This window comes from Poecile atricapillus, chromosome 1, assembly GCF_030490865.1.
Source record: "Poecile atricapillus isolate bPoeAtr1 chromosome 1, bPoeAtr1.hap1, whole genome shotgun sequence".
Lineage (NCBI taxonomy): Eukaryota > Metazoa > Chordata > Aves > Passeriformes > Paridae > Poecile > Poecile atricapillus.
The window spans coordinates 111,390,973-111,407,518 of NC_081249.1; the positions used below are offsets into that span (position 1 = coordinate 111,390,973).

A 16,546-nucleotide genomic window follows, 5' to 3' on the forward strand; every position below is an offset into this window, starting at 1 on the left:
TGTTTGCTTGTGGAAGTTATAATTCTGTGTTTTTGAGTAAGTATTTATTTTACTTTCTCTCATCTTACCACTGCCCCCTTTTTTCTTCCCTCCTTGTGTAGTGGTATTGTAAATTTGTCATGGACACTGTTTTCTTTCTATAAAAAAAAAAAAAAAAAAAGACTTAATCCATTGTAGTTGCTACTTTCTGTGGACAAAAATAAGCTGAGGCATAAAAAACCAAACCCACAAACAAACCCTTTTGTATTAATATATCAGGTGCCTACAAGTATCCACTGTCCTGCGCTAAGATAAATTAACATTCCTGTTTAGCTCTCCACATGCTTAATTTCTTTAAAAATGTACACAAAGGAATTTTGAACGGCATTTTGTGTGGTTGAAAGTTTTAAAGGATAGTTCTGATTTGAGTTTGTGAAAAGTAAAATTAGATGTAGACTAAAATTCCAATTCATAGCAATTGCCTAATGACTGGTAATTCTAAACCAGGCCAATTTTATTTGACTTTTCCATACAACTGCTCTTTTTGGCTTTCAGAGCAAACTTACCAATTTTCAGATAAAATCAGTTCTGTTAGCCACAGTCAAAGGTGGTGGCTAAAATTAGAGTTAGCTTGCAACCCTAGCTATGAACAGGCTGCTGTCTGTCTGTAATTACTCTGAGAGGATTGTGCCAACTTTGGTAACAGTTTATTTTGTTGAAGAATGTGATTTTGTACAATTGTTTTTAATAGCACATTGGAATTCCATTTGTTGAAATTTTTGTTACGTTTTGTTTGGCTTGTGGGATGGAGACTTGGGAATGTCTTGAGTTAAAATGTGGTACCTTCAAGGTAAAATGTCCTGGGCATTGTTACACTAATGAAGGCAGAATGCTAATGTTGCAGTTAATACTGTATTTCCTTTCCTTGTGTTTTGTATTCCATTTGTATGTATTCCTTTGCACTTCAATCTAAGTACACTGTTTCAAAGGGAAATAATGAGTTTGCAGATTGGGTAATCTCATCAGAAAGTGCAGCCCTGAAGTTTGCAGAGGTCATGCTTGTCACTGAGCTGGGTGGGGCAGAAATTTCTTACCTGTCATCGAGGGCATGCAGTAAATGACATTTTAATAATATATGGAAACATATAAAAGAAATCAAGAGGTGCAGAGTCTACAGGTAAAAATGTTACCTTTCCAAAACAGAGTTGTTAAGGAATCAGGCATTGTCATTAGAATTGAATAAAGAAAGTGACATATTTGTGGGACAGACTGCAAAAGGAAGACATTCATTTGAAGTGGTATGGTGTGGAAAATACATAGAAAGTGACAAAAAGAAGTGAATGGGGTAGAAAGAGTCTCCTGAAATGTTATCTGCAGGTTCCAAAGTGTTTTGCTGAAGAAAATCCGCCTGTGTCATACCTGGCTCTGTGTTAGTTCCTTTGGTTTTAAGGAAGAGTTTGAATAGGATTATGGGGGGAAATCATAAATGTAAAAAACTGTAGAATTGGCTAAAGAGGAGAGACATATTTTTTGAGATATCTGAAGTTTCATGGGATGTGGAGAGGTTTTTACTTATCACAAGGTGCGGCATTTTCTCTTTTGAGAGGTGCCTTTGGAGGAAAAAATGAAAATGTGAGCAAAGCCCAGAGCACTGTTTTACTTAAACATGAGTACCAGAAGTATGTCCTTGGTTCAGGGTGTTAAGTAACTTTTAAAGAAAAGAATGGGCAGTATTGTGGCAGAACCTAAAGAGAACATTAAACTAATGTATTCCACCACTGGTTTTTGGAGCGGTGGTAGGCACCATTCCTGCCCAGACATTTTCTTTCTCTACTACAGCAGAGATTAAAAGGCTGTCAATGATAAATTTAAACAAACAAATACCAAAAAACCCAGAGCAAAACAAAAAGTGGATGCCCCATCCCTGGAAGTGTTCATGGCCAGGCTGGATGGGGCTTTGAGCAACCTGGTCTAAGGAAAGGTGTCCCTGCCCAAGGCAGGGAGTTGGAGCTGCGTGATCATTGAGACCCCTTCCAACCCAAACTGTTCTATGATTCTATGAGCTTAGAGAAAAGGTAAGATAATAAAATTGTTAAAGAATGAAATAGTAGTTAAAGAATGATGTAGTCACAGAAAGACCCATTTGGTTTGGGTTTTTTGTGGTGTTTGGTTTTGGTTGACCAGTTGGTTTGGGGTAGGTTTTTGTTTGTCTTCTCTTTTTTTGGCCAGATGTTAGTTTGACAGGGCAACATGTAATTTTTTATTTCAATTAGGCTGGTAGTGGATGTTGGAGCTCCAGTGAAGATTTGTGTGGGGGTTGCTGTTTGTGCGGCAGATCAGCCATGGCCGCACGCGTGCCCGATTCCAACGGTCACTTCCTGCGCTCTCGGGGCTGCACCTGCCTTCCACCAGCCCAACACACTCTGCTTTGAGGAGAGCACTGCTGGCCTGCTCTGCTGCTGCCTCGGCTCAGCCACTCCCTTTGCAAAGTGCTTGGTGTGTTACACCATTGGTGTCCAGGCTCTTCCGATAAAGCAAACAGGTTATCTCCCAGGGTACTCCAAAAGCATGTGTGCAGGAGTGAAGTTTACTGAAGGTCTGTGAACCATGAAGGTGTGCCTCGGAGGTCTCGGTGGGACATGTGAATGAGTAGAAAACCAAGTTTTACAAGGTATTAGCAAAACTTATTCAGCACATGCAGTTGTTTCCCTGTAGTAGGGATCACCTTCTCCCTCTCTTCTTGCAATCTTTTTCAAGTGTAGATCACTCATGTTAAATATATAGCTGGGAACATCTTGTGTTAAGTAGAGATATGAACCTGAACAGAAGAAGAGGTCAAGCGTGGAAATAAATTCCAGTCAGTACTGGATGATTGAGAAGTCCCTTTTCTCTCACTCCCTCTTGTTTGGAGAGGTGGTGCTTGAATTCACTTCAGAAATGAGGAGAAGAAAAGTACAGCTAGGGTATTTTTAAAGCAAAAAAAAAAAGAGAAAAAAACCTCATTCTTTAAATTCACATTAGCACCTGGAAGTGGGTGGCTCAACCCTGTAATCATTTGCATCATCATATTACCTTTTCCTGATCAGAATATGGAGTAATAAATTTTGTGATGTCCACATCATGCTTGAATTTTTATATAAATGTTCTTGTTTAGGACACGAGTTGTTTGAGTGGCAAACAAACAATTTGAAGTAGTTTAATAGAGCCTCCTAGTTAGTCCACTTACTTCTCTGGACCACTTCTGGATAAGAAGATTGATTTCTCCATAGATCAAAGCATCTTCTCAGTTCTCCAGTGCTCCAGCATACTTTGTGGTCATAGCAGCAAGCGTGTTCTGGTTATGTGAGTGGTTCAAAGATGCAATGTGGGTGTGACGTGCCCCTTTCAAAAACCATAGCTCTACAATAAGCTTTCTTTAGCCATATTGTGTACGTGTTTGAAGGGATTAGTAATAGATTTTTGTTTTTTTTCTTGGAAGTCATTGGAAAGCAAAAGACTAAATCTATTTTGATTTCACTCGGGATAGATTAATGGGTGTCAAATGTTACACAATACTTGACATATCCACTGCTGTTAAGTTGGCCGTGGCAAAGGGATTACCCGATAATGAATCACCAAGCTCTTTAGCCGTTTAAGGGGAATCGTGCCACTTCCTTGCCCTGGTAGGACACTCTTCCCTGCCCGGGACCTTCCTGAGACAGTGCGTGTTGGGATGTGGAAAACTCCACGCAGATGTGCAGGCACCGGTTTGACAGCTTTGTGTTCAGCTTCTACCTTGCTAATTGTTTTCGTGGGATTATTTGGATTGTGTGGAAAGCTTTTTCCAAATCCCCTTTATTACTGATGTTATTGTTGCCAGCAGGAATAAGATTAAAGGTGCTTAAGTCTGTAGAGTTGTTTCTAATTTGTACGTGTCATTTCAGTGGCATTTGAACAGAACTCTGTCTCTTCCCCTCCCTGATCCCCTGTGGTACTGTGCTTGAGTTAGGGCTGAGAAGCCAAGCTATTGGAAGAAAATTCATTTTGTTCCCTAATTATTATGCTGGCACTCGGGAGATAATTTTTCCCTTCATGCACTGCCAATTAATATGCAAATGAGCTGATAAATATTTATACCGTGATTTAAATTATGCAGGGAGCGCTTTCAGTGTACTCTGCAAATGAATTGTTCATGGACTTCAAAGTGCTGGCTGCTGTGCTAACGAGAGGAGATTTGCATAAGGCCCTAATCAGGCGCATACTGATTAAGCTTCATTATGGAAACTGCCAGCTGCAATCTTTGTTTCTATTTTATTACAAAAAGGGGAACTTTTCACGCTTCAGTCGCCTTGACAATGTCAGACACAGCTAGTAGGAGAGACTAAAACTCCACACAGCAACTGAAGTTTCCCTGTTCAGTTGAAGATTGCTATGGTGTAACTGAAGTTGTATTTCTCCCCCCACCTCCCCACTCCCTTTCACGTTCAGTCAGAGCAGTAGTGTAGATTTGATAGAAATTGCCATTCTCCCGTTCCTTGGACTATCTGAGCCTGTAGAGGATACCACAGCAATGCTGGACTGCAGCGACTACGTTCTAGGTGGGTACCAGCTCAGCTCTTTCTTACGGACACTGAGGCTGGGAGATTGACTATGCATAGTGGCTTAATCACATATGCAGAAGGTATTTGTGGGGCTGAAGCTCACCAGTGAATCGGCAGCAAGTAGCTGCCTGCTAGATGGATAGCTCGATCTGTACCAGGGAAATACATGCTTTGGTTTGTTTGTTTGTTTGTTTTCCTCTTTTCCCTCGCTCCAGGAGAATTTGTTTCCTCTGCACAGACTTGGGTGATATTAATACAGACCTTTTGCTTTTAGGATTTCAGTCTGAGAAGTATTTGCCTTCTAACAAACACTGGACTTGACTTGCATATCTGTGTGTTATGAATTTTAAAGCATTAAAATGAATGAGAGGGAGGCTAAGTGTTGAAGGAATTTAGTAGCTGTATTGAACCATTCCACAACAGAATGTATGTTATGTCTGTGTATTTTTAATATAGCAAGGTTCTTCGTGTGTAATAGAAAATAAGGGGGAGTGCACAGTGGTTGCCATTGATACCGTTGCAAGCTGTGCTTAAGGTTACTGGGATAATATATTTCCTGCGCTGAGATTCCATCAGGACTGCAGAACAGACATGCCATAATTCCTTCTTCGTGTCTTTTAAAGTTATTTATAGTAATGGATCATCTCAATTTTACAATAGCGTTTATTTATTTTCAAGGCTTTTCCCCCGTAGCTCAATGCATATATATATATAATTTTCTTGGGTTTTTTTTAATTATTGTTTTTTTTCTGTCATGTATGTTGATGTAAGAACTTACATCTCTAAGAAAAAGAATATATTTTTGGATGGTAAATTTTAAAGCAGATGTTTGAGTATGTTTGTTTCTAAATATGATGTGGGTTTTGAAAATTAATTTCTAAATAATTCTTGTCATGTTTTCACTCTCGTTAAACTTTGTTTATTCCATGCACACAAATAAATCATTTTTGCTGGTGCAAATGAAGTATTAGGCAGTTCCACTTTATTGGGTGAAAGGAAACAGTTAATGGTATATATACCATGTTAAGATTTTCTTTGCTTTGCCAGCTGTGTACAATCCTTGTAACGCTTCAGGTTGGTCTGGTGTCCACTGCTTCTTTCTCCTGAATGCCTTTGGAAATGTTCCTGAGGGTGTGTGAAAGGCTGGCACAGCACTGCCTGGCGACACCTCAGCCCTGCTAGCAGAGTAGCAGCGTGGAATGTATTCACTCCTGAGAGTTTGATTTCAATCATGCACCTGCTGCTTTCGATCCTTCCTTCTGGGGAGTTTGTTTTTAGATAATGTTGGCAGAAGTTGTAGCCCAGGGCCTTTATTTAAAACTCAAGGAAGATCTAAAGGAAGAAAAAAAGGTGAAGGCATTAAGGTTTGGGGTTTTTCAGCCCACTTCATTTGTTTATTCTTTTAAGTTTGAAGCAGAAACTGTACGAGCACATATAAACCAAGCAGCCTTTTTATTTGACATAGAATGAATCGGTAGGTTGGGTATCCCGCGGATATGAGCCTGTTTTGCTGGTAGCAGTTTTGTGCTTCAAATGGATGTCATACCATTTGCAATGGAAATAGCGGCATTGTTCTTGATGCTTTACATGCAGAAGGCCCAGAGATTGAACAAGAAATAGTCAGCTGGTGAAATAATGGATGCTATCCTTCGCTTGAACCTGAGCACTACCAGGAGGATGTTTCTTCTTCCAACTTACTCCTTTTTTCAATAGCAATGTTTGAGGTCTTTGTTAAGGATGAATCTTTACAATAAAATATTCTTCATTTAGACAAGCTTTTGGTAGTTAAGTAAACTTCGTGTATGTCTAGTATTAAAAACCTGTTATAGAAGGATTTATTTTGCAGCATAGCCCAACAGAAAAATACATCCTGGCTTCCTTTTTGGAAAGATGTCTGTACAGTTATAACTTTGTGTGGCTGAGAAAAGTTGCTCATCACGTAGGGAGGCTTCTTGTGTGAACTTCCTCATGGGATGGAGCAGTGACTACCCTGCTCGAGTTCTGTGCACAGGACAGCTGTGACCCCCCTCTGAGTTTGCTTTGCTTATTCTATCATTAGTATCCTACCCCTTGGCTCTAATACTTCAATTCCTGCAACAAACTACCAACAGGAGGCCCTCTGTTGTTTTTGTGGTATGAATTTCCTGAAGTGGTTCATCAAATGGATTCCATGTTTCTGAGAGACAGCCTTCTCAACCTGTGCTCTTCCCTTTTGCAGTCAGTTGTATCTTGAATTCAAGCTATTCTTCTGCTCTGGGCTTCAGAATTGCATCCTGTGTCCACTAGCCCCATGAGTTAGCCTGGTTTCCACAACCAAATGCATTTGATTTGTAAGCATGCTTTGCTCATTTTCCTGTTGGATGAGGACTTTTCATGTTTGTGTCCAAAGCAAAGGACTCCCATTTGCTGTTCTCTAAAGTGAAATTTCAGTAGCCATCTGTGTGTAAAGGAATGAACTAATGCTGCTTATCAAATGCACTCTAAACAAGTGTGCTGTTGCCACAACAATAAACTCAATTTAAGATACATGCAATGTCTAGATAGAAACACAGACCTCTCCGCAGAGAGGGCCAAGTCAAGATCAGACATTTCTGTATAGTCCTTGGAACCCATGTTCTGTTTCTAGAGTGTGATTCATGCTATCCAAATGTGGAAAATGACAAAATAAGGAGCCTAGAAGCAATAGGTTCTGTACCTACAACCTTAGCAGAGATCTGTTTTTCAAGGCTGAATTTGTAGCTTGAATGTGCTAAGCAGAGGTTGTGAAAAAGAGGGCGAAACTTGCTGAAGTGTGGGCCAACAGCACTCAGCTGCAAAGTTTCTCTTCATTCCCTCCCCCTTTCAGAAAGCAGTTTAACATGTCTGCCTTTATACCAAGGGTAACATTGATAGTCCAGATCTCTTTTACACGTGGCTGAACATTTGAAAGATTTAAGAATAGGCATAGGAACTTTCTGAGAAGAGTTGAGGCTCTGGAGAGGTTGTGTTAACTTGTCAGGGGAAGTTTTGTGGTTGTTAGAGTCCTCTGGATTTTCAAGGCTCTATTGGGTTCAACTGCCACAGTTGTTTGTGTGGAAAATTATATTAATTTAAAAAATATTGATCACAGAATGACAAAATGATTTGGTTTGGAAGGGACCTTAAAGATTATCCAGTTTCAACCCTGCAACCCCCCTGCCGTGGGCAGGGACACGTTGCTCTAGAACAGGTTGCTCAGAACCCCGTCCAAACTGGCCTTAAAAACTTCCAGGCTAGGGCATCCACGACATCACTGGGCAACCTGTTCCAACGTCTCACCACCCTCACAGTAAGAATTTCCTTCTAATATCCAAAGTCCAAATATCTAAGTCTTAATATCTAAGTCCAAACTTGCCCTCTTTTCTGTTTAAAGCCATTCTCCCATGTCACTATATGCCCTTCTTAAAAATTTCCTCTCCAGCTCTCTTGCAGGCTTCTTTAGGTGCTGGGAGGCTGCTGTAAAGCCTTCATGGAGCCTTCTCCAGGCTCTACAACCCCAACTCTCCCAGCCTTTCCCCATGGCTGAGGCACTGCAGCCCTCTGATCATCTTGGTGGCCTCTGAACTCACTCCAACAGGTCCCAGTCTTTCCTGTGCACTTTCCTGCATTCCTGTGGTAGGAGGTGATGGTACATGGCAATAGTCCATCTTCTCATTTCCACCTTTCATGGTCTGCCAAGCACTGAGGTGTCTGGGCAGTCTTGGAATTGTCTGGGGGAAAGATGCAGCACAGTTAATGCTGCTCCTGTATTCTTCTTCAGCCTATTGGTGTTTTGGAAATCACTGCTTTGATGAAAAGTACATGACAGAGGTAACCTTTTAAGCACCTAGGAAGAGAATATCCTGGAGTAAAGGGTTCATTTTAGGCTCATTGAACTTGCTTTTAGCTCATTATGGGAATGGAAGAGTGTGCTCAAGGATTTGCTTACACTTCATTTTATGAGCTGTTCTGTCTTGAGATTCTTTTTGTAATTTTGGTTTGTGATAATGTGGCACACTGGGGTCGGTGGCAAGGAATGAGGAGGTAATAAGCTGGAAAGCTGATGCTGTACACAGAACATCTGTATAGATTCCTATATAAGGAAACTATATTCTCTGTCTGCCATCTGGAGAGGCCCTCTGCATTGCACTGTATTCAGCTGACAGGCTTTGAAACCAGGAACAGACTTTTCAATTCATCCAGAGGGAGAAAAAAGAGGAATTATTTTATATTTGTATAGTTTTGCATGAATATATAGGAAATATAAAATAACTTAATATCAGTGACATTCCAGTAAAATAGAAATGCAGTATTAGGAAAATGGCATCCATTTAATTTTAATGACTGAATTTCCTTCCTTTTGTTGGGGTGGGGCAGGGGGAACAAACACAAGAATAATGTAGGCCATGATGGCCAGACTTAATGTTTTTGAATCTTAGTGTAATCATTGTTCCTTCTTCCCCCCTCCTTTTTTTTCTTCTATGACTCTCATTGTATTGAAAATTAAGTTCCTACCTATCATTGCCCTCCAGCATGCTGTCTTTTATTCCCTTAATACCACGTTATCACATATGGGAATAATGTCATAGAAAATTTTGAAATAATATTTATCTGGAAGATTCAGTATTGTGTTCTGGTTTTGGTTGTTCTTTTTTTGTGTGTTATAATCTGAATTAGGGTAAAGTACATAGCAAATTTCTGCTGTTCTGTACTTCCCTTGAACAAAAAGGTATGAATAGATTTGGGGATTTTTTTGCTGTTTTGTTTTATTTTTCTTTCTGGTTTATTGCAGACTCAAGAATGAACAATCCGTCAGAAACCAGTAAACCATCAATGGAGAGTGGGGACGGGAGCACAGGTAAGAAATGATCAATTGGTGCACAGATATTTTCTGGTGGAATTGAATGGATATTAAAAGCAAAATTTATTTACCCATTTAGCGGGATTTTAAAAACCCACAAAACCAAACGAATCAAAACCTACACCCTTTGATTTTAGAGACCTGGGAATACTTCTGTCATTAACCCTGCTGCATACAGGGCATTATTCATACCTACTTTATTGGAGCACCATCTGTACTTTTTTATATAAGATTTCCCTTCCCCACTTTTCTTATCTGTAATGTTTCTGATACTACTGAAGCTCTGGTGGTACTAGCTCTCCATAAATAGTCTCATTTTTTCCTGGCAGAGCATACCTTTGGCACTTCTAACTTCATAGTTTATTTTTGGGTTGAAATTTTCCCTGGCAGATGTGGGCCACTGCCTGATCTTGTTTCCGTTTTAGATTTCATTCAAGCTGTCACAACAGTGCTCAAGAAAAAGTCAAATGGAAAGCATAATATATCAAAATCAAAATTTAAAAAAAATGTTAGCCAGCTTTTCTGTAATTTCTTAGTGTGTTAGAACGGAACCCTGAAATTTGGTGGGGAAGAGCAGATTTTGTGTCAGGGCCAGTTTGCCTTTTGGCACACTCTTAAGATGTGACCAAATTCTAAGCCATTGAAGAAGCTTGTTGAGCCACTATAACTTAATCATGTTATCTCATGCTTTAATTCCTTTCTGGAGGTAATATAATGCTCATTCTGAAAGCAAGAGATATGACAGTTCTGAATGGAAATTGAGTAGTTTAACCTAGCTCAGAATCTTTTCTCAGCTCAGAATAGCATTTGGGAAGAGAAAATTCTGATGAGAGGGAACTTGTTGCTTCGAGAGAAGCCTGGTTACCTTGTATGAGGAAATCAAGTTTTCTTCTTCATGATTCGATAATAAGAGTTTTATTTTATACTCTGGAGTTGTGATGAAATTAACACTATTTAATTTTCTTTATCTGAGAGACTGGATTTTTTCTGCCAATATATGGGTTCAGTCAAAAGGAATTCTGCCTGCTTATTAATTCTGCCTTTTATTAATGTGTGCTGCTGACACCTCAGGTTTTAAAATTGTCATTGTATTTTTAATGGGAGAGGTATCAATTATTTTTATGCACAGAAGTGTTTCATTATGTATTTAATGGTGTAAGATTATACAAAACATTATTTCAAAAACATATGGGCTGTAAATATTTCATGATCATAAACAGCATCAAGGGAACAATGGCTTTAGATATCCCTCTGGACTCCTTGTAGCTGGAGAATGTATGCAAAGTTCTGAGAAAATTCAGATTTCCTCTCCTGTGTGACCACAGTTCTCTGCATGTGTTTTCTCCAGAGCACATTCCCAACACACTTCTCTCAGTGCAACTTTAGCAGTTTCACCTCAGCTGAGCTGGTAAGGAGGAGGATTTCAGCAGAGCTCAGCTCTCTTAGGCGAATATACCATCATTGTGAAGGTGGGGGTCATGACATAAAATGGATGGATTATAAAGCTGCATGTAGGTTCTTTCATGTTTAAAGGGGATACAATTATTACTGCTTTTTTTTTTAGTACTCTAACATAAAAGCTTGTTATTACAGAAGTTTGACTGGTGCTTAAAACTTTCGGAGTATTTCTTCTTTAGTTTAAATGTTTCCCATCTTTCCTTCCTGTTTTTTATCCTGATTTTTAAATTACATGAGCTAAAGTAATCTAGAATTTTTGAGGACTCTCTGTTTTGCAGTCATTGCTTTGTTTTAAAATGTAGTGCTCCCAAACCACTGGAGATAGTGATTGATGGCATTTGTGATGTTCTTTGGGAGCTCAAGCATCAGTTGTATTAGTCAACTTGGCAGATGTTAGGCTCTGAAAGGAATACTCACAGAATGTAATTTTAAGCTTGTGATCGGGGTACTTAGATTATGGTTCTGGGCTCAGTGCATACTTGAGTGAAAAGAAGTCAGCTTTCAGCTCGGATGCTGAGGAACTGGAAGTGCCATTGATTTTCTGTCAGTGCCTGTGCTCCCCAGATAATGCGTGATGATGATTTTTATAAACACTCAGAGTTCTTATTTTTGTAACTTTCTCTAACTGTCTGCTTTTCAGTGACATTTGTAAATCACTTGAGTCTGCTGTGTAAACACTAATAGTCTATCGTTTAAACTTCAGTGGATGCTTGTTTGGGTCATTCCTGTTTTAAACTGTAGTGAGATAATGCGACTTGAAAATGTTAAGAGAAATTACAGAGTGGAGCATGAATTTACATTTGGCAGAGGTGGTGTTCTCAGGAAAAAAACAATAGTTATCACTGGTTAAAGATGACATCAGTAGTTCTCAGAGCTATCAGCTAAGTTTCATGGATGTTAACAAACTTGGATTTTTTTATTTTGACTCTGACTATTTAGGAAACATCGTAAAGTCCCCTAAATATATTGGTCACAATACAGTGCCTGAAATAGTTTTGACTTTAAATTTTTTGTGCTAACTGGACTTCCCATTTAAGCATCTGAAAAGCCAACCCGTATTTTAGACCAATTAAAAAACAACATCCAAAAGATATGAGTACAGGGGCTGTTGGATGGCTGTTTTCTTAAGAACATGTATTAACCAGCTGGTCACCAGTATGGGAGAATTAGAGAAATCTTTTCTAGGCTTCAGTTGTGTGCAGACAGTTTACATAGTATCTGCTGGAGAAAGGTGAAGTAAGAAAAATATCTTACAGTAAATGGATAGCCTGTTTCATCTCCTTTTTATAGGCAGCGTAAAATTTTCAAAAACATCTCAACCTTTTTGTTTGTTTCATGCATCTTCTCTTGTAAGAGCTGTGTGAATGCAGAGCTGTGAAAACCAAGGTTATAATGACTATGGAAACTGTACTATTATGGCATTTGTTGACATAGCAGCAAAATAATAGTTAGAATTCTAAGTGTAGTATTTGGAAGGATTCTAAGGATACTTGTTTGCATTACTTCATTTCCAAAGATTGATTTTCCAGTTTCCATAAGAAGAAGGTCTGTAGGAGAGAGACCATGAGCTATTCTTCAACTGCTAAAATTGGGCAATTATCAGTGCTGAACTTGTTATTAGGAAGTGTGGATAGGGAAACAACAATTTCTGAGTATCAGGGGTATCTCTCTGTCTTTCAGCAGCAGGGGAGAGAGGCAGTGATCTGGGAAAATACGGTGGTGGTACTGTGAGATGTCTCCCAGAGCACAGTGCAGGTACCCACCCTAGCTGGCTTTGAAATCTTCCTTCTCCTTGACTGCCTTCCCTTCCCGAGTTCTTTACTGTACCTTATTCCACATCTCCCCTGATCTGGAGTTCCTCACTCCTTTTCTAATGCACTTTGCAAACTTGGGCTGAAGTCTGATGATTGTAATTTGGAATTTTGAGAGTAAGTTTTCCTGACTGCAGGTGCAATATTACCTTGCCTGCTCTGCTTTGTCATGCCTCTACCCACTGCAGGTGCAATTCCAAAATGCCATAAAATAATCCATGTTCAGAACCTACTGTTCTGTTCCTTTCCTTAGAGTAGCACTGTATTATTTTTCATCCAGACCAACTCCGTGCAGTAGCTGAGCACATGGCTGAATTTATGCCAAAATTTAAACACGCTTGGGTTACATTGAACCTCGGCTGTAACGGTGAAATTTCATCCTGTGACTTGCTGGGGGTGGAGCACCCAAACCAGAACAAACTACTGGTGAACCACCAGCAAGGGCAGGACAGGGAGGATGGAGATGGAACCAAGAAGAAAGGAGAGATGGGACGTGGAGAGTTCCCACTCTTTTTGGGCTGTTTTGGGTACTGGCAAGCTCTAGCAGTTAGGAAAGTTGGGATGAAGATGGAAAACACATTAATACCCTGGACTGTTAAAATCAGGATACACGTGATTGTATCTTCCAAGTCTGTTAATCATCAATCAATCATTGGTTTTGTATTTAACTTTTACCTTGAGCAGGACTGGCATCCTAGTCCTTTTGTGTCCTTACAATGGGCCAACCTTCTGCTTCTGACAGCTCCATTTTCCAACACCTTATCAGATTTCTTGGATTCCTTGGGAGTCATCCTTCTGAGCACCTTAAAAGCAAGGCCTCTCATATGCTGGACTCACTTCATTTTTCTTGCTCTTCTTCAAAAGTCATAGGCATCCTGTGATAAATGCAAGCAGCCAGGGTAGCATTCCTTCCAAAGTTAAGGCTGCATCCAGAGTGGGAGAGACATTGTGTTTCCAAACATCAAAGTTTAAGATGCAGGTAGTAGAACAGAGAGTAAACAGGGGTGATGTGGATTTTTTCGCCCTGTGTTTTGGTTTTGTGAGGCCTGGGGAGAGGGAGTTGATGTCTTTCAAGACTGTATTTAAAGAAAATGTTTTCTCACAGTGCCTAAGTTTACTGGGAGCCGTGAAGATTTTTAACATCAGTCTTGGAGCTTGCTTTCTTCTAAACTATCACCAAAGAGGCTTGTTTCAGATTTCCATATTAAGAATCAGCAGAAGTGCTAAGTGGAGCATTTCTTCTGCACACCTGCACAGTAGTGCTCTTTTAATATGGTATGATTTTTTGAGGCTCTTTTTGGAAGACAGTTAACTAGAACAGCTTCACCTATTTACCTAAGGTGAGGCCTGCAGCTGGTTGTCTCAGAAATAGATAATTTTTTTTTAATCCCCCACAAGTTTCCTATTGGAATGAGGAGTATTTGCCCTCCAGTAGGTTTTCTTATCTGTATTTTTTTCACTCCCTGACCATTGAAAACTCATTCAAAACCTTTGCTTAAATGAGGAGGTGGGAGATTGTTTCCTTTGACTTACAGTAGCTATTTGTCAGGAATTACTTTTATATATTTACCCAACCACTTTTTCATTCCTTTTGTATTTCTGCATGGAGAGAATTCTGAAGTTTACTGGAAAGAATGAAGATAGATGAGATTCTTCTGGTTCTTTCCAACAGTCTATCTTACATACCATTCTTTGGAGAAAGGCAACCGAATTGCATTCCTTCAAGAGCAATTCAGACCAGTGAGAGTTCCTACATTCATTTTTAATTGGAATTTTAGTCAAATTAAGCAAAAAAATCTGATGCAGTTTAAAATTTGAATATTTTTAATGCATCTGTGGATCTTTGGTTGCATGTACATCTCTTAAGTTTGTAAACCTTGGCCCAAAGCATAGAATTGAAACCTTGGGAGTCAACGAAATCTTCCCACACAGAACCCCCACCAAAGATGCATCAAAGGGCCACCTTAGGTATACTTTACATGGATGGTAGAAAGCTTGATATTATGTCTGTATTTAATTGAGCAATGGCTCAGACTTTGGAAATGTTACCTGTGTAAGCTGTTTGTAGGTCAAAATAGCAGTGTAAGATATTGGACAGTCTATTTTACTAGTCACATTTTATGCCTGCTTGCTTCTGCAGATGTTTCCAAGGAATAGCAACCACCTGTTGTTGTTCAACATCTGTGACTCTTTTGCTCAGTAGATAGCCTAGGTTTTTGTGACAACGAATGTAGGTGATGGAAGGAATTTTGAAGTAGGAGTTACTATGCACACCTGCCCATAGGCACTGAACAAAATCTGATTGTCATGATGAGTAAACATGCTAGTCTACAGCTTGGTTTTGCTTCATTTCAGTCACGCAATTTTAAAGATTGCATCATCTGTTCTAGAAATTCCCTGCAGCCCAACACACTTGGAGTCTCCCTTCTTGTTATTAGCCACTGAAACCCAAAAAAAAAGGAAAGAAAAAAAAATTGTTTTTTTTCTTTTCCTTTTTCTTCTCACGCCCAGATTATTTTGGGATAATGGGAGGGTTTTCATGTTTTCTGAGCAGTTTAGGAAAGGACTGCAAAAATGTAGGAAAATAACTAGGTTTTAGTTATATGAGAGTAAGTGAAAGCAGAAGCAAGCCCAGGCAGTTATCTTATCTAAAGAGACCTCTGAACAAACTTTTAACAGAAATGTAGAGGAGTCATTTCTGGAAAACTGTGGCCCATAACTGCTGTGTATATATGGGACTTCATCAAGTTTTCATCAAATGTTATTTTACCTATCTTTAAGGAAAGGTGGCTTTTATATGAACCTTGCTGTTGGCACTTTCTGAACTTGAAGTTAGTCTTCAGTTACTGGAAAGAGAGTGCATGGAGAGTGGAAACACAGTTTAACCATAGCAGCAAGCACCCATTTGGTTCTCAAACTGTGTAGAGAGAGATGGGATAATAGTATACAAAGAAACACAGGTCATGGAATTATTTAGGTTGGAGAAGACCTTTAAGATGATCAAGCCCAACTGTTAGTACTGCCAAGTTAAACCCCATTAAACCATGTCCCTAATGTTGAGAGAATAGCAGGAAAGTTGGAGTGTTAATTCTTATTCCACTTACTAAAAGTAGTAATTAATAGTTTTCAATATCTCTTTCTCCAGGCACGCAAACAAATGGCCTGGACTTTCAAAAGCAGCCTGTGCCTGTCGGAGGAGCAATCTCTACAGCCCAGGCCCAGGCCTTCCTTGGGCACCTTCATCAGGTAAGAGAAGAGACATTTCAAACAGGAGACTCAGGCAGCTGTGAATGCAGCTGCCCTGGTGTGTTCCATGTTCTCTCTTTCTGTGAATGATGGGGAGTCATTTATTACAACATAAATATGGGTACACCACCTGGTTAAAGAGCGTGGATGGGAAAAAGTCCTAATTGTGGCACTCACCTTATTGCATTAGGCTGCAGAACGTGTCAAGATAAGTTGAGACCTCTTTGGGAGAACTACAGATCACATTTTTGGGGACTTGAGAATGCCTAAATATTGTGGTGTGATTTTGAGTAGGGTGTTTTTTTTTGTTTGTGTTGTTGTTGTTATAACCTTAATAGAGATACCATGTTGAAAAGCAAGACAAAATTTAAATCTTTTAAGAAAGGATTGCGTTGGCACAATGGCTGCCAAGGTTCCAAAACTGTCACTATCTACTTAAAAATACTTCACTCTTACAGATTAACTAGAAGGAAAGTTGATTGTACTTACTAAGCATATATAGCTTGTGAGGTTTTCTTTTTTTACAAAAAAGTTATTTCAGTGACCTGTTTGTCAGATGATATTCAGACTTCTAATACTATCCCTCTGTTCTGCTGCCGCTGTGTTTAGGGAAT

General features: G+C 39.5%; 1 protein-coding gene across 7 annotated transcripts in view; it reads left to right on the top strand.

The window, feature by feature from the left end:
- Nucleotides 1-16,546, top strand: part of POU2F1 (POU class 2 homeobox 1) — a 103,308-nt gene that overhangs the window by 50,720 nt on the left and 36,042 nt on the right. For all 7 annotated transcript variants that reach the window (XM_058841540.1, XM_058841549.1, XM_058841558.1 and 4 more), the window contains exons 2-3: nucleotides 9,349-9,414; nucleotides 15,832-15,932. In XM_058841540.1, coding sequence (XP_058697523.1) covers nucleotides 9,349-9,414; nucleotides 15,832-15,932 — 167 coding nt within the window. The remainder of the gene's footprint in view (nucleotides 1-9,348; nucleotides 9,415-15,831; nucleotides 15,933-16,546) is intronic.